The following is an 18,536-nucleotide window of genomic DNA, read 5'->3' as shown; positions in this document are numbered from 1 at the left end:
GTGCCTCAACTACCTCCTGTGTAAATGTAAGGTCCAAATCAGGCCAAGAGCATGAAGTATGACCTGACATTCCACAGGGGAGGTCCTAAGGAGGAGTAAGAAGGAAACAACTTAAGGCGGGACCAATCCCAGCGGAAGGACCTGGCCTGTAACCCGGGCTTCATTTCTAGGTTCTCAAAGGCACTTCTTTGCTGACATTGAACTCGTGAATTTTCAAGTTCTCATCTTCCTCATCGGGGATAGGTTTTTCATGTCTCCCTAACCCGATCACTTGAGCAACTTGCTCCAAACTCCAGCGTCCTCATTGGAGATGGACTGGAATGATAAAATGTGAGGACTCGTGTCGAGTCAAGGTCCTCTGGTGTCCTTGCCCCTATCCGTCTGTGTTTAGTTGGGCAAGGGAAATAGCGACCCGTCTGGGGCATTGTCTCATGTCACCCTGACCCCAGGACAGGCTGTCAAGCCCCCAAGTGTCAGTACTTTCCAGGTCCTATTCACCCTGGGGTCAGCACCGGCCCACAAGGCTCGTTTCTGTGCCAGCCTGATTAGTTTCTAGCCACTCAGATTCTCCATTCCTATTAGAGCCCCGTTTCCACCCTCCATTACCTTCACCTCCCGGATAAGGGACCTGGTTCAGACTGCAGCAGCTGCTAATGCTATGATCCAAAGTACTCACTAGCGCCTCCTCTGGCGGGGGGCTCTCTGGCTTGTCAACCTCCATAAGGAAACCCAGAATCAGGAGCTCAGTACTTGGCTGCTCTGGGCCGTGAAGTGGGACAGACAGGTGGCTGGGGTCAGAAAGCCCATGTCCAGGCCAAAGCCTCACCAAACTGTGCTAGAAATGATCTGAACCGCCTTGTTGGCACAGTTGACCAACTGTTGGCTGCTATGAGCCGGCTTGGATCTCCAGGGCAGATCTCTTACGGATATCAATAGTACCATCTTTAATGGGGCCACCAAACCACGTGGAGGCTGTGTGTACTTGTGTGCACGCATGTTTGTGCAAGAGTGTGTAAGTGTGCATGTACTCAGGTAGGTACATGCATGCATGCATGCACGGGTTTGCACACTTTTGTGTGCGTGTATGTGTGTGCTTGTGTGTGTATTTGTGTGTTTACTACCAATCCCACTCCCCAGGAAAACAGCAACAATTCTTTCAAGCAATTCTTTCGAAACACTGCAACAAGTGGGCTCTGATACATACTCTTCTTTTTTTTTTTTTTTTTTTAAGGTCATTAAAATGTTTTGTCCCACTTTGGGAAATGTGGTTAAGACTCACTCAGCTTGTGATGGACTGGATACTACAGATTTTAAAGAAATGTCTTCTTTTCAGTCTCTGAAACTCACCGGTTAGGGCACAGGAAAGCAAAGAGGAATACAGCCCTCAAAAACAAAGACACTTTGTCGAGTATTCAGATAAGATTGGAATATTAAAAGGCCCTTGTGTTCATGTTTTCATAGAAAACAGAAGACCATAAAAATAATTGCAATCTCTTAGAGGTCTGCTTGGTTGAGAATCTGAGCCTATTACTGTCTATTAACTATACTGAATTCTCCAGGGCAACACAAGTCTGGTGCGGACATAAATGAGAACCGTCCTGACTGGCTTTGGAGGCAGGAGTCCTGTGACCATGGCCCGTGCCTTCTCCGTGCCTCTGAGTCTCTGGCCAGTCCTCTTCAGTCTCCCTAGCTGTTCCCTTCCCTTTGACCTGAATCTCAACAGGTATTCGTGTGGAAAGTGCCGAGTTGATACAGCCAAAGTACTTAGAACAGTACGTGGCACTAAACGTTAGCTACTGTGAAAATTTGATTACTGATATTATTATTATTATTATTATAAATCAAAATTATAAAAGCACATAATGTGGTTATTATGATGATGTTTACCATGATGAGACCCTTTATTCCTGGAGGTCCACACATACCTCTATCAAGAACGGGAAAATTTGCCTTCCCCATCCACCCCTGTCTGCCCAGTCTGGGCCTGGCAGGCCTCAAACCTTTGGAAATCCAGATTCTTTGGGTGTTTCCACAAGATGGCACAATTGAAAAACTCAGAGTTGTTCTTTGTTTTTGTTTTCCGTCTTAGGGAGGCATTTGTGATTTTTGAGTGTTGCAGGACAAACAGGACCGTGACTCGCATCTCAATATAGACGTCTGATTTCATGCTTTCTTGACAATTACACCACACTTCCTACAACTCTGCTGCTTTTTGTCCTAAGAAGCTCTCCCCTCTTGGTTATCGCTACATTTGCCCGAGGTCCAAATACCACCTCATGTTCTGCAGGCCATGTCTAAATCCTGAGATCACTCCTATCTGCCTTTTCCCAGACGGAGGTTCCCAGCTATGCCCCTTCTGTACCTCTGTGTTTGAGAGCTGGAACCATGGCTGCTTTCCGTAGGTGAAGATCTCCCAAAGGATCACCCCGAAGCTCCACACGTCACTTTCCGTAGTGAACTTCCGGTACATGATGCTTTCAGGGGGCATCCAGCGAATGGGAAGCATGGTGTGTCCTCCCACCTAGAAGGGGCCAAGACAGAGGCACACGCAGAGTGACCCGTTGGCCAGAATCAGTCATTGCCTGTCTGCACTGTTCATAAGTAGATGTGCCCTCGATGCCTCTCAGGCTAAGATAGATAGCCATGACCTGAACTTGATGTAACGGGGGTCAGAGGCTCAGTGAAGGTACTGACAGCCAAGGTCTCCAATACTGGGGGTTAGCTAGAGTAGCAATTAGAGATACTCCCTAAGGAAGGTAGGTTCCTTGGCACGGAGTTTAGAGAAAGATCACAAGATGATTTGGGGTGGGAGAGGTTTTAGAATCTGGTTCTATAGGGAACCTAGCCTCGAAAAGAGGCCCAGAGGGAGGTCAGCAGAATCCCTGAGGGAGGCCATGGAGTACCTGAGTATTTGCAGACATCGGGTTGAACTCCTTGGCCAGGAGTTCAAGCACAGAGTTATCCAAGGGCATCCAATCCGTAGAACTATGACCTAACCTATCTAACAATCCTGAATTTCTCACTGTCCCTTATGTCTCAGTGTTTCAAGTGAAGGGGATAGGGAAGTTCCAAATGTATGGAAGACCACATGCTCATAGGAAATCAGTGACAAAGGCCCATGAGAAAAGTCTCTTTTAAAATGGCGTAAGGATGGGGCACCTGGGTGGCTCAGTGGGTTAAGCCTCTGCCTTCAGCTCAGGTCATGATCTCAGGGTCCTGGGATGGAGCCCCACATTGGGCCCTCTGCTGGGCAGGGAGCCTGCTTCCTCCTCTCTCTCTGCCTGCCTCTCTGCCTACTTGTGATCTCTCTGTCAAATAAATAAATTCTTTAAAAAAATTTTTTTAAAAATACAATGGCCTAAGGAGATCTGTCTGGGGGTCTACAGATCTGACAGCCAAGGACAAGAGGAAGTGACTGACATTCAGGATACCCTTTCCTGAGGAAACATTAGGGAAATCCTCAGGGCCCAGCAGGCTCGAGGTATTAGTGTAAGTGGAAGAAAATTCACAGCATGTTTCAAAACTCAGGAACTCACTGCATCATTAGTAAACAGAATATCAGAAATGGGAACTTTTGGCTCGCCCATGGAATTTGTTGTTAGAAAAGTGCTTGCCATTGATAAAAAGAGCTCTCTATAAATTTCCTGATGAACTATTAATTACAAGTTCTCTATGGTGGATCCATTCGAGGGACAAGGATAATGAGCACTTAAGAAAGAATGACTTACTGGAAAATGGGCCATCTTATTTCTAAAAAGGAAAATGATATTTGCTTTATCCACTTGAAATATTTTAGGAGATAAATGATGATAAGGATTTGCAGAAGCTATCTTCAACCTGGGATTTTAAAATCAAGACAGCTCTGTGTCCTGTGTCAAAGACAAAGGAAGGGGTTTCTTTCAGACACGCACTGACTCAGAAAGCTTCGCACTTCTAGTTCTTCAGAAAATAAAGGAGCAGAAATTAATTGAGGATTGCTCCAGAAAAACAGAAAAAAAAAAAAAAAAAGAATCTAAAATAGACAATGACTGGGAACATAACAAATAATGTAGAGCATATAAGTCACAAAAACGCAATTTAAATCTTAGTGTTTGCTAATTTGGTAGTAAAATGTAATACAATCACTAATAAAGTCTTCCTGTAAAATAGAGACGTAAAGTAAATAATAATCCCAATAATGCTAAGAGTACTACGACTGTTACTGCTAACTCTACTGCTCTGGAGTGAAACCTTCAGGTAATTTCAGCCACCAGTACATAGAAGAACAGGAAGAGGAATCTTTAGAAGCCTGACAAAGGCTTTGCCTTTTAGGGAGGGAAGGCGAGTTTACAGACAGTCATCAATTGTTGATTACAAGAGTTTCAATTTTTAAATTTGCTTGCTAAAATTTTCAAGTGCCTCCTAAAAGTACAGAAATAGTACATATAGCTTCCAAACCCGTTTTTAGAAAAAAGGACCAAAAATCTCTAACCAATACAAAAAAAAAAAAAAAGACAAAAAAGAGGGACGGGCTAATGATGTTGAAGGCACGCTATGAAAAAGAAGTTTAAAGAATATCTTTGTCTATCATTTATACAAAGATAATAATATTATCTTTGTAATCATTTGTATATAATACAGACACTATGTCCAAATGGGTTATATTGTCTCTTAAATAAGAGAAAATTTATGTTAAAAAAATAAAGATGTGTGTTATTTAGAAAAGACATGCATAGAAGAAAAGAGCAGAAAATATTAAGAATGAAAGGATGCAAAAAGACAATAAAAAGGAAGAATGAATAGATATTAAATATATATATTTGATATACACAATATATGATTTAAATGTATAATATTGAATATATAAAATGCTGCCTATTAACATGTGGAAAAAATTTAGAATACCAAGAATTAAAAGGAGAAAACGTAATTTACATCATATTTCAAGATGGCAAAATCCAGCATTACAATAATTATGAATTATTAGGCTCCAATAATATGGCAACAAAAATGCAAAGAGTAAAAATGGGCTATAAACCAAAGGAAACTGACAAAACGACCATTATAAGTGGAAAATCAAAACACTTCTTTCACAAACGGACAGATCAAGAAGACAAGATAACTGAAGAGACATTTTAAAAATATAATCAGTTTTAATTGATAGCTATGAGTATTGTGATTCTGTATCTTTCAGCCTCCCTAAAGAGTTGAAAATTATTTTCCATTATCTGAAACAATTTATAAAACTAATCACATATTATACCTTCAAGGAAAGCTGAAATACCAAGAGGAAGACCACAGTAAACATAAAATAAAAATGGGAAACATTTTCTGTGCCAAATAGAAGTTCACAACAAAAGAATATTTTTTTAAACTTTCTCTTTGAGCAATTAAAAATTTTTTGATAAAGGAATAATTGAAAATTAAATATAAAACTATTTATTACGATAATTAAATTGGTATTTATTGAAGCCTATGAAATATAGTTCATTTTAAAAATATAACCTGTAAGCACTTATTTTTAAAATAGTTCATAAATTAAAATGTGATTCAACAACAAAGGTAGTAAGGACCTATATGACAATAGAAAGAAAGAAGAAATAAATAATAAAGATAAAATGAAGAATTAGTATAAAAGAAAGCAAAGCAAAACATCCAGCCAAAAGGGAAACAATTTTAAAAGGAGACTATGTGTACACAATTAATTGGTAGTTCTTTAAAAGTAATATAACCCTTTGGCAATGTCAATAAAAGACATAGAAGAGACAAATGTAAAATGTTGAAAATACAACAAAAAATCTGGAAATAAAGGTGTCATAATTGATTTACTAGAAAAAGTTAATGAAAAAAGAGAGAAGTAGAAAATTCAAACATGAAAAACAATTACAATTATAGTAAAAATTCTATGCATTAAAAAAGTACAAGATCCAAATGATTTTTGGGGCAAGTTCCACTAAAATTTTTTGTCCTATTTATACTTTTCCAAAGCAAAAAATAAAAAAAGTTAGAAACTTTCTCAATTGATTTGCTGTGATTTGAATACTTCTGATGATAAAATCAGTCAAACATAGCATATAGCCTTAAATACATGAATACAGCCATAGATATTTTATCTATATATGTGTAAAATTATCTGTTATGAATATAGCCTCCAAATATGAATAAAATATTATATACTGAACCAGCAAGATATTACAAGAACTCCATATTATAACTCAACAAGATTTATAATAGAAATGCAAGAATGCCTCAGCCCTTAGAAATCTAGTGTTTAATTCACTAAATTAAGAGATAAAAGAAGAAAATCCATCCTTTCGAAAGATGCCAAAAATTTCCAACACATTTTCCTGATTAAATGCAGGAATTCATTAGCAAAGGTAACTTCCTTTATTTAAGACACTGACAATTAAATGTGCTAATAAGACTTTAGAAGCACAGAAAAGTATATTCTTTCACTGATTTTACACAATACTGTTGAGATGGTCCTAGCCAATGCAATAAAGCAAAAATAAAAACAAGGTACAAAACTGAAAAGGAAGAGTCAAAAACCGCTGCATACATATGATTAAGACTTATTCAAAGTATTAACTAAAAAGCAATTAGAATCATTACACGATTAAGCCGCCTAGATATAAAATGAACCTACAAAAAATCAGACTATCCTCATACACAGTCATAACAAATTCAATGCAAAATAAGATCATATAATAGCAACAAAAAATTATAATTCCTAGGCATAAACCTTAGCCGAAAACATACAAGGTCTAGTTAAAGAAAAGTATTGGAAAACATAAAAGATTTTAATATATGGAAAAATATGTCATTTCCTTGAATAGGAAGACTCAGTATCATAAATCTCTCATTCCTCCCTCAAATTAGTCTGCAAATTCAACACAAGCTAAATGAAAACCCCAATGGAATGATGTATGGAAATTGACAGGATGGTACCAGAGTTTGTCTGGAGGAATAAATACTTGATAAAAATGAAGATATATTTGAAATAGAACCACAGGGGAGATTTACTCTATCAGATTGCAAAACATATAATAAAACTACAGGAATGAACACACTGTGTTACTGGCATAGATATAGACAGATTTCACTGATCAATGGAACAAAATAGAGTCCAGAGGCAGACCCATGTATAATATCAGAATTTAATATATGAAATGATGGGTTAGTAATCAAAGTGTTGGGACAATGAACTATTCATTTGAAAAGTACACTTAGATACCTACCTCACACCATATACAAAAATCATTTCCAGATGGATTAAAGAGCTAAACATAAAAACAAAACAATAATAATATTAGAAGAAAACTTAGAATAGTATCTCTATAACTCAGGAGAAGGAGGTCTTCCTAAATAAGACTCATGTTCAAGAAGCCATAAAGGATAGTATTTTAGCGATACAACTTGCAAAAACCAAACACTTGTGGCATGGCAAAATACAAAATAAGTACAGTTAAAAGACAAATGACAGAGGAAATATTTGCAATATATGTAACCAAGAATTAAAATCCATATATCATAAAGTTTTCCTTTAAATTAGTTTTAGAAAAGCAACCCGACCAAAAAGAAAAAATGCATAAAGGGTAGAGCAGATGATCCACAAAAGGGCTACGAATGAGCACAAACATATGGAGAGATGCCAGTTAAAGCAACAAAGAGACACATTTTTGAATGTCATATGAAAAAAAATTGATACTATCTAGTGCTTGAAAAGGTACGAGGACAGAGTTATTCTGAAGTGTCCCTGCAGCTTGGCAGCGGCTGTCCACACTGAAGATGTTGAGTGCCTTTTAACTCGGTAATTTTACTTCTAGGAGTCTTAGAAAACATTTGCTCCTATAAGCAAAAATAAGTGGTGGAAGGAGATGTTTATTTCATTGTTTTTAAGGGCAGCAATTTGTCCATCATTAAACACACATTTGTAGTGGTTAAAAGGAATATAGTAGAGTACGTGTAGTGATATGTAAATAGGTCTAGAATACATTAAATGAAAATGCAAGACATTAAATATATATATATTAGCATTCTAATTCATGTAAAAATGTGTCTACATAAGCAAGTACATTAAAAGGGAATAATGCATAAGTCTATAAATGCATAGAAAAAGATCCAGAAATAGAGTTACTAAACTAATGTTTCCTCCCGAGAAGGAAGTGAGAGTGGAGTGAGCACTGACCAAAGAGAAAAGCCCACTTCCTTTCTAGATGTACTTCTGTGCTGTTTGTAATTTTATCATGATCATATGTCATGTTTAAAATGTTTAAAAACTATAAAAGGAAAAAGTAAACATCTGAGTAAAGGAAAACCAGTGGACCTAATTTATGTATGTTCTGTCTCCAAAGATGATGTGTGTAAAGAAAAAGTAAGTTTGTGATAGAACTTTGTAGAATAGCTTATTTGATCTGGTTTCTTGGTGAAATAAAATAAAATAAAATATAGAAACATTCCTCCTGATGAAAAAATTTAAGTCATGGATTCCTCCAAACTGATGCTGGTGTTTGCCTCATTTGATGATTTTTTTTTTTTTTTAAATAAATTCAGAAGAGGTGTTCCAGACTGAAATCTCCAAATTTACAAAGGGGGAGAGAGAGAGTAATTCAAGTGTGTTGGTGTAAACCTTGATAAGCATAAGTGTTTGGGAATAAAAGTATTAGAAGGGCATTAAGTGGCTGCGGGGACCCCACTAAGATGTGGGCGAAATTTATCAGGCATTCCTCCGGAAGTGGACTAAAATATTTCAAGAGGCCAGTAATCAAACAAAAAGAGCAATAAATCGGGAGTCAGAGATGCTGGGCTGTGACATGAACTTAGACAAGCACTCAACCTCTTTGAGTTTCAATTTTCTCATCTTCAACATAGGAATCAAGCATTGCCCCTGCTTAAAGAAAGATGAGTTGTGCAAAATGCCACTGAGTATTGTTAGATGCAAAAGTAAAATGCAAGGACTATTCCCTCTGTGTCCTTATATGCTCATGGGCGGCATAATAAACTTAATTTCCTGGCTTCTATATTCCCCATAAGGACCCACCTAGCCTACACTGATTTTCCTCCAGGAAAAAAAATTACAACCTTCTCCCGCATCGGAGAGTTAGTCTGGGAAAGGTAGTGGTTAAATCCTTCACTGGCAAAAAATATGGACAAACAGTCCCACGGTAAAACCTAACCAGGCAAGCGATGGGCTGACATAATCGTCTTCATAAGAATAACGCCAGTGTAGGCACAATGAGTACCAGCCACACGTCCTTCATTTCATCCCATGGTGTACGACTGAATTCCCTAGTATCCCCATTTCACAGATGGAAATAAGGTAAGTTGATATGGACTGCCTGAGAAATACTAGCCTGATGATCCAAACTCTTGAGTTAAAGACCTGAAAGCTAAGCTCTGAAACAGGAAACATACAGGAATAAGGCAAAGATTCTAAGATGAGATTCTGAGAAGAAAATAAGTACTTGGAGATCTTTGGCCTACAGTACCTTGGACACCACCATCCACACCCTGGACTATCATGGAGCCCCATGCTCTCAGCCTGGTCATCTACTATGATGCCCTCTTTCACCCAAGGTACCAGCAGGCACTGCCCAGACCCACTATTTCATTAGCGGCTACAGAAGGTGTTAATTCCAGCATCCACCTCTGCGTATATTTGCTGGAAATCTTCTACAGGTTAAAAAAAAAAAAAAAATCCCTCGTTAACTATTTGATTATACAGATAACACTTCATATAAGAAATGCTTGGCTCTCTTTCTTCATTTATGAGTGCTCAGAATAACGAGTTCCTTCCCCAGCATCCTCCAAAGGTGACCAGTAAGAGGCTTGGTCTGGTTTGGTTCTGAGAAGCATTGCTGACTCTGTATGTTCATATTTGTGTGTTGGGGGGGAGGGTGCAGGTATGTCTTTTAACACATTGAAGTGTTTCAACTTATTGTAATTCCTCTTGCTAATGCTTAACAGTTCCATCTTTGGCCAGTGGCAGCCTCTTAAATTTGGTGCCTCTCACGTATCCCCAGTAATCTTTGATAGCATCCTTGCTTCTGACATGAAAAAATATCATAGGCTCATCTTGTACCTTTGTTGCCTTAGCCCTAGAAGAAGCCATTTCTCCAAGGAGCCCTGGGTCGTCTGGGCAGACAATGGAATATTTATAGAGCCTACACTGTGGGGCCAGGAGTGTTCCTTGCTCTTGGGTTGGTCATTATTTTTAGGTGTTTCTGATGGAAGTAGCTAGGAAGAACTTTTAAGGGAAAATACATCATGAGTTCATATTGATTTTTTCCAACTCAAAATCAGGATTACAGAGCTTTTACTTAACCTCTTTGATTTTATATCTGTATGTTTTCTTATGTGGAAAATCTTGATTCCTACATTAGTAATATTACATAGTTGCTTTATCCTAATATATGTTTCTAAAATACACTTAAAATACGTAATACACAGTTAGGCTTACGTGTTTCATTTTGCTTTTTATTTTGAAGGATTGGTTTAATTCTACAAATTTAAATGTTTATAATGATGTGAAAACTGTCCCACGGTTTCAAAGCTAAAACCAACAGAGTACACGAAATCCAAGTCTGATACCATCTCTGTTCATTCTCCCCGCCCTGATCTTCTCTTTCCCTACAGGCAGCCATTTTTAGGGGTTTGATTTTAGTTTATTCTTCTATTGTTTTTAGCATAAGAAAATACAAAGTATATTCATTTTCTTCATTCTCTTAGATAAGAAGTAACATCCCATACCTGTCATGTACTTTACTTTTATTCACTGGGGTTCTCGTTCCTTTCACAGCTATCCAGGACCCCACCAAGCAAGACCATGCCGCAGTTTGTTTAGCCAGACCCCCAGGGATAGGACTCGGGTGTTTCTACCCTTCCACTGCCAATAGGGAAGGTGCACTTTTTACATATATCTCCGGGGACTCTTTACCCCATAAAGAATAAAAGCCTAGAATTCCTGTTCAGTGTAACAGGCAGAGACAGACAGCAGCTCCCACTAAAGTGGTTCCAGTCCAGGAGCCACATAACTTTGGAGACACAAGAAGTTTTTCCAGTAGGCACCCAGGCAAGGAAAGTGTGGAAGGATTTCACTAATCCTAAATTCCCATATGGATTTTTTTTTTTCTAACATTGGCTGAGTACCCACTGTGGCCCAGCAATCCCCTTTCCCAACTGTGCCTGCGTGCGTGTGCACAAACACAAACACACGCACACGCACACACACATACCTGCTACTCTCAAAAGGAAACACAGTTCTCTCATTCATCCTAAATCTCAGGGGGGAAAACCTACAGAGTACAAACAAATAAGTGCTATAAAATACCGATACAGGTGTTGCAAACGAACGTCTCTAGTGGCTGGACAGTACATCCTTTTTCGAGTCATTTCCAATCTTTTCAAACAATTGAAGGGGACAGACCTAAAAGAATGATCAGCTAAGCGGAGATTAAAAAGAAATTTTGATAAAAGGCCAACATGAGATTTTAGGCAAATAGCCAAACAATAGTTCAAAGAATTGAGTCACATTGTGATAACAAAACTCTCTCCTTTACATCTATTTAGTGTAAATAACCTTTCTAAGTTCTTATAGTAATAGAAATAAAAAACAGGAATAGAATTGATCTAAACCTTCCTTACTTTAGCAATAAATAATATTCATTACAGACTAATGGAAAAATATAAGAGATGCATTTCCAAAAATATTATACTTCTTATCATTCATATTCATCAAGGTTGTGATATAAATGCATTATTTTGATCTGCTGCCTGTTTCTGCATATTGCTAATAATTGTAATGATAACTCAATCCCAAAACTCTTACTATCTAGAAACTAATGGTTATTATACATTAAAAATTAAATTTCAATCTTCATACATATTTTTGTCACACTAAATTATGATAGAGTGGCCAATAAAAGGCTTTCATGCACAAAAATATAATACAAAAGGATAAAATTTGGTAGGGTGACTAGAATGAAAACATAAATTCAGGAAGAAGAAGGAACCATGTAAAACTGACTGTTTAAGCGTTCGTTACTGTGATGTATCAAATTGCTCTGGTATTTAAAGTTCATTAGATACATTACAGGAGTGATGTATTTTTTTTAATGCCAATATTTACAATATTCTGGAAATGACATCATATGCAACTATTTGAAATTTCATTGGAGATTTTATATAATAGCAACTTGAAAGGTACATGGGGCATGCATAGGTGATTTTTCAAAATCCTTTTAGGGGCATTGAGGTTTGAAGACCACAGGTCCAGAGGCTGAGCCCCTACCAGTGTGCAGTTTGGAGTCTTGTCTCTCTGGGAGAGGACAAAGGGTGGGAAGGGGAGGGGAGGGAAAAGGTGGGAAGCAGGAGCAGGTGCCTCACCTCCAGCCAGGGAGAGCCCAAAATCCCCAAACCCCAATTCTTTAAGTTCCTGAGCCCTGGCTCCCCACCCTGCCCTGGGGGACAGGAGTAGTGGGACTGAAAGTATGATGAGCTAAAGGAGGATCTCAGGCCCCCCCCCTTGCACAGATGCCCTCATGCACAGAGTGCTTCGGAGGGGGGGGCAGTGTCCCCCCCCCCCCCACCTCCCCACAGCTGCCTCTCCTCTTCCATCTTCCCTGAACAAGGCACTGTCTTGCTCTTTTCCACAGAGAGACACCCACTCCCCTGCAGGCCCAGGGATGGCACTGCTCTGGGTTAAAGAGGAACTCTGAGCTCTAGAAGGCCCCTCAGTTCTCTGCATCTAATCACACAGAAAAGGAGCAGCTGATGGTTTGCAAAGACCTCACAGAAGCCCGCTTCGCTCCCAGAAGTTCAAAACGGCTCTGCTCCCGCGACTCTGACAAGGTATCAAGGAGACAAATTGACCCATATTTTCCAGGTAAAGAAACCACAATGCAGCGAAGGTGAGAAAACACCGATTCATGGGGTGTGATATTTCTGGAACAAATGGAAGGATTCAAGTTCCCTCCGCAATCGCTAATCTGTGTGGGCCAAGTCGAAGTCTGTTAATGTCCATGAGAAGGGCACTAGCTTTCTGGAGAGTTGTAAAAGCTTCACGACGCACATTAATGGCAAAACAGTTTAATCATAAAGCTTGCCATTTATCATCAGTGTCATTTTTTTTTAAGTTTATTCAATTTTAATCTTTCTTGATTGCACATAGAACCATATAGAAGAATCTCCATGTGCATTAAGAAAAAGACGGAAAGCTTAACGTGTGCCCTCTCTTCCCCCCCTGGGAATTCTCCTGGTCACCCTCCTACCCCAGTGACTGCCTCTGCCCCTCTGCTCTGCGTGTCCGAGCCACTCATCAGCCAAGGCTGGGGGTCACCTTGACCATGCCCCCAGCAGCAGCCCAGCAGCCAGCACCACCATCTTTACAATCACTGCCCCCCTCGTTCCAGAGGGCCTGGGGTTTTCACACACATGGGCTGCACACAGACACATACGCCCGTGTATCCGGAAGGGGAAAGTTTAGATGAACCTATGTGAGTGTCATTGTGCACGCAGGTAGGGTCCTTAACACAAACACAGGCCTGTCGACCATGCCCCGATCACACATGGCTCTTGGAATCTCCCTTGGATGCCTCCTGAAGTAAATGGCCCAAACCTAGGAGGAAAGATGCAAAGTCCTCCTCAAATGTATCCTGTCTCCAAGGCACCAAAAGTAAGTGGTTCCACTCTAAATCATTGACTCACTCTGCAGATAACTTCAAAACTTCAGAAGGACATGACTGTCCTTCCCGAATTAACACTTTGCACTCTCTGCTCCCCGACCCTGGTGGCTGGGCTCTCTTCATAGCTCCCTCCCCATGTATGACGGAGGCCACCAAAGCAGTCTGCCTTGCAGATCGTCCCCTATTCTACCCACCCTCCCCCTGTCCCTGATCGTTTCTCCTTATTTCCCCACTTGGCTATTCTGAATTACAGACACCGAATTTCCAACCAGCTTTTCACCCCTCTGCCTAGCCCTATTGGCCCATTCTCCAGGCATGCTGCTTTGGTGTGAGAGCCGTATTCCGTCCAGGGTGCTCTCTGGGGGACCAGCCTTACTGCGTACCTGCCCCCACTCCATCTCCCCAAATCCAACATTCGTTGGAATCCAGAACTCCAAAGGAGAAAGTCAATGCTAAAGCTGTACCTCAGGAACGTACAGAGTAGGAAAGATTTTGGCATTGACCTAGCCTGCCTCTAGCCAGAGAACCTGGTTTAGAAGAGAGGCAGTGACTTGCCCAAGGTCACTAAGAAGAGGAGATGAAATGGAAGTCCCCTAGACTCTTGCTTTTGTTTTCAGTGTAAATGTATTCTTGGAAGGAAAAAAAAATACACACACACACACAGGGATGGAAATCAGAAATACACGAGTCTTACAAAGTTTAAATTTTAGTTCTATAGCTTCTTTGTGTCCTTCCTGTTGTGTTTAGAAGTCGGGTCACCCAGTAGAACCCTGTTTCCCCAGTGGTGTGGGTGAGGCCTTAGGGATGTATTAATCTGAACATTCCTCTGATTCATCTCTACAGTATGGGTGTGTACAGTCACAGAAGCATGTCTGTCCATGGCTTCACCCCAGTTCTAGAAATTCCATGGACGAAACACATAAGACCCTGGGATTTTCGATAGTGACATCGGACTTCTGACTTCACAAAGCAGAACTGTTTGCCTTCTTTTTGCCTCCCCTTCTCTCCCCAATATATACAGTAGGATGAGCCATAACCTTGCTTCTGCTAGACACAAACAGAGGACCTCAGCCCTGGGTCGAGGAGGCCGTTGGGATTCTCTGGAGGGGAGGTACAGAGGAGGCTCACAAAGGCATCATTATAGGCCTGCCCCCCCTCCCCGAGTGGGGCTTTGTGACAGTTTATGCAAAAGGCATCCATTTAGCAGAATCTCAGTGGAATGGCTGTTTCAGACTGAGCCTCTAGCCCCAGGATTAGGAAAAACCCTTGGAGTCTTCCAAAAATACAAGGAGTTTAAGAGCCAAGCTGTTCGGCAGTGTGAGCCTCTATCATAAATAGGCCCATTGTGATTCTCCCCAACTCTCTCACCTAGAGCTGCATCTGCCAGAAGCAAGTTCTCAGATGGAAGGGCCAGGAACACATACCTTCTACCACTCCCCCTTTTGTTTCCTCCTTTCTAAATCCTGTCTAAATGCTGGCCTCATTCAGAGACCTCACTGTCCTTTATCACCCCCAAGCAGTATTTTTTTTTTAATAGAGCAAAGAGTGCAAGTCCAAAGATGTAGGTTGAAAAATAACTTGTCCTTATTTTTTTTTTTACGGATGCCTAGACGTGGAGCATCCTGGCTGCATTCAGATCTTCCTGGGGAAACCATCGTGATCTTGGTAAGAGCTCAAGGCACTGAACAGAGCTGGAGGTCTCACTTCAGCTGAGACCCATGGATCACTCTGGATCTAGACTGATCCACCCAAACCCCAAGGGCTCCCCAAACACTAACAGGTAAAGGGAAATGGGAGAATAGAGCCTTCTTGTGATAAATCTAGATTCTTACTGTACCCTGCTTAGCTCTGGCTGTGCTCCCAAGGGACTGATTTAGATTCAGACTTATTTAGCAAACAGAAGAAACTCTCTTTCAGATGAGATTGGCTTTGCTTGGGATTTAATGGCAAAAAGAAATCTAAAAAATATGATGACTGATGTTGAAAATGTGTGTATAGGATAAGGAAACAGACCATCTGAAGGAACAAAGGGGTAACGTATAACTTAGCTAATGCCTTTTACTAGCTAAGGAACCTTAGGGAACTCATTTAACCTCCAGAAGACTCACCTTTCTTATACGTAAAAGAATAAACTATATAGAACATGTACAGAAACTCAGGGAGATATTAGAAGAAACAGAAGCATGCAGGGTTTTAATATACACATGTACAGATGTGTATATACCATCTTCCAAAGTGCTAATTTCTTAGTGTTCATGCTTATTGTGCAGCACTTCCTTTTTTTTTTTTTTTTCCAGAAATTTGGACATTCTGCTCAATGTCCCTTACGATAAGACACCATTCCTGAATTATGCGTAATGAAATCAGCTCAGGGATGGAATGTCAGCAAGAGCATGGTAGAAAGGGGCCAAGCAGGAAGTGAATCCCATGGATACTCCAAATCCTTCTCCTTGTGGGTTTTGTGGGTTCAAGGCAATTCCACCTACAAACACTGGGAACAGGTTTCCAGGATCAGTGTGGCTGCTGACTCAGATACTTGGACTACTGGGCTGTTTACAAAAGCAGGGTCTCAACACCCAGGAAGAGCAGCTAATGCAAGTCTCTGAATAGAGGAGACTGAGCTGGTTAGTATAGTCTATGGTTAGCATAGTCTATGGTTAACATAATCTATGCAGTAGAGTTCAATGACTTGGTAGAGTTCAATGACTTGGTTTCCTGTGTGTTGGGCCTCCTGGCAGGAAAAAGAAGGAAAAACAAGATGATTTGAATTTAAAAAGCAAAGAAAAGAGAAGGGATCTCTTTCCTCAAAAGGCAGACCGAGCTGTAAATTGTTTCCTCCAGCCATCTTCTCAGTGACATCAGTAACCAGAAAGTGTATCCCATTGATTGAATACCCATCAGCCTGAAGATAACAACATCGGATTCCTTAATCACAATCGGAGTTTTAGGACATCATCCTCCAAACCTGAGCCTTCTGTCCAAGCCCAGTGGGGACCAGAGCTGACTTGTACCAATGGCGGAGAAAGAGCTTTCCCAGTAAGTGACAAAATATTCTCCCTGGCTAGCCCGTGAGGTCCCATTTCTAAGTAAGCTCAGGCCGGGGGCCCACCTCTTAGCTTTGGATGAGGAACTGGACTGCTTGGCTTTCTTAATTGAAAACGTTTCTTTTGAATTGCAAGATCCTAAGAGCCCCGCACAGGGGACCGGCCACTTGCAAAGTCTGTGATGGGGACGGCATGCTGCAATCATGGGAGAACATGCCTGCGCATCCCCTCCTGGGGCCCCCCATCAGCTGCCCAAGAAGCAGGCAGCCGCTTCTCCTCACCTTCATTTACATCCGAAAGACTCTGGGAGGGCTGATTAATGGAAGACTGTTTATAAAGCCTAGTCAAGGGTATGAACGGACTCTTGAGGGGCATCTGGGTGGCTCAGTGGGTTAAATGTCTGCTTTCGGCTCAGGTCATGATCTAGGGCTCTGGGTTCAAGCCCCACATCTACCTCGGGCTCCCTACTCCTCAGGAGTCTGCCTCTCCCTCCCCCTGCTCTTGTGCTCTCTCTCTCTTCCTCTCAAATAAATAAATAAAATCTTAAAAAAAAAAAAAAGAAAAGAAAAGAAAGAAAGAAAAAGAAATGACTCTTGACAGTGTTAACATAGAGCATTATTTCCAACAGTGACAGGGACTTCTGCCCTGATCTGACACCTGTCACCATGAGGGGCTGCTTCTTAACTGTGTCCAAAAGACGTTTTGCATCTGTGGCCTCCCCACATCCCTCGTCGTGATGATTCCCGGAGTATGACATGGTTTGTGTCTCTTTCGTCTCTCTGGGCCACAGGTTAGAAGGAGGCAGGTGGCTATGGGTCTGGGCTGGTGGGGAGGTAAGCTGAGGCAAGGCCTGACATCCATGCCAAAATACACTGTGCACACTCTGTTCAGTGCACGGACAAGATGTCCTATTAGAAAAGCTGGTAGGTACAGAAAACGTCCTCCTAACGGGAACGGAAGGCAGCGCGCCCCTAAGCAGATCTTAGAGTAGGGGGCCCATAAACATCGAGATACACAGACGAACACACAGCTACAAACTCATATAGCCACGTCACTTCAGGAAATCAGTTAACCTCTCTGAGCCTCAGTTTCCCCATTGGTTGAACATCAACTGCTCTCCACCTCCTAAAATGAAAATGATTGAATAAAACAACCCACATAAAGCAACTGACATAGTATCTGTTAACCAGAACTGGGAGCAACACTTGCTATGGCGAAAACAAGGCTCTCTTACAAATATTTGCAAGAAGCAGCCTCGAGAAGGGAACAGGTTTTGAATCTGTGTGTGCGGGTAGAAGGGGGTATTTGGTGGTGGTGGACATTTAGGCTGGATTAGGAAGTAAATTTCCAGTGTCCTTGGTCATAGCTCTTTCCACGCCTGCTTACCCTGAGGAAGGAGACGTCTCCTCCGGTTTTGTGCTATGATAATCAACAAACCAGACCTTTGCCCCCTTCCTGCTCACTCCCCCAACCTGCCCTGTGCCCTTCACGAGGCATTCACGGTCCCCTGGTTCCAGTGCTTGGAGCAAGTTGAATGGATCCGCCAAGAAGGCATGGCTGTAGCTAGAGGTAAAGTCTGCGACTTCCAAACCACTCCAAATTAATCATTCTAGCTGGAGGGAGATGCGGGCCTTTGGGCCCCCCTTTTGTTTTATTAACTGCCAACTGAAAATGCCAGAAATAGCTGGGGAAGGAGCGTAAAATGGGGGACAGGGAACACTTTGCATATTTTAATTACTTCAGTAAACAATACACACCACAACCTACAGGCGCCGGCTACATCCCTAGGCAAAGGAAAGCTGGAGGAGCATCATGGGACAGGATTCCTTCC

The 18,536-nt window shown here is 41.1% G+C and overlaps 1 protein-coding gene across 3 annotated transcripts in view; it reads right to left on the bottom strand.

The window, feature by feature from the left end:
* The window catches only part of NTRK3 (neurotrophic receptor tyrosine kinase 3), a 381,172-nt gene that overhangs the window by 17,089 nt on the left and 345,547 nt on the right, over nucleotides 1–18,536 (bottom strand). For 2 of the 3 annotated variants that reach the window (XM_059180038.1, XM_059180039.1), the window contains 2 exons: nucleotides 7,218–7,259; nucleotides 2,363–2,521 (listed from right to left, as the gene is read on the bottom strand). In XM_059180038.1, the coding sequence (XP_059036021.1) occupies nucleotides 2,363–2,521; nucleotides 7,218–7,259 (201 nt within the window). The remainder of the gene's footprint in view (nucleotides 1–2,362; nucleotides 2,522–7,217; nucleotides 7,260–18,536) is intronic. The other variant, XM_059180040.1, reaches the window with a different exon arrangement.

The sequence above is a fragment of the Mustela lutreola genome, chromosome 7 (assembly GCF_030435805.1).
Source record: "Mustela lutreola isolate mMusLut2 chromosome 7, mMusLut2.pri, whole genome shotgun sequence".
In the NCBI taxonomy this organism is placed as follows: Eukaryota; Metazoa; Chordata; class Mammalia; order Carnivora; family Mustelidae; genus Mustela; species Mustela lutreola.
Note: the sequence above shows the minus strand (reverse complement) of the source record. Positions and strands in the feature narration are given on the sequence as shown.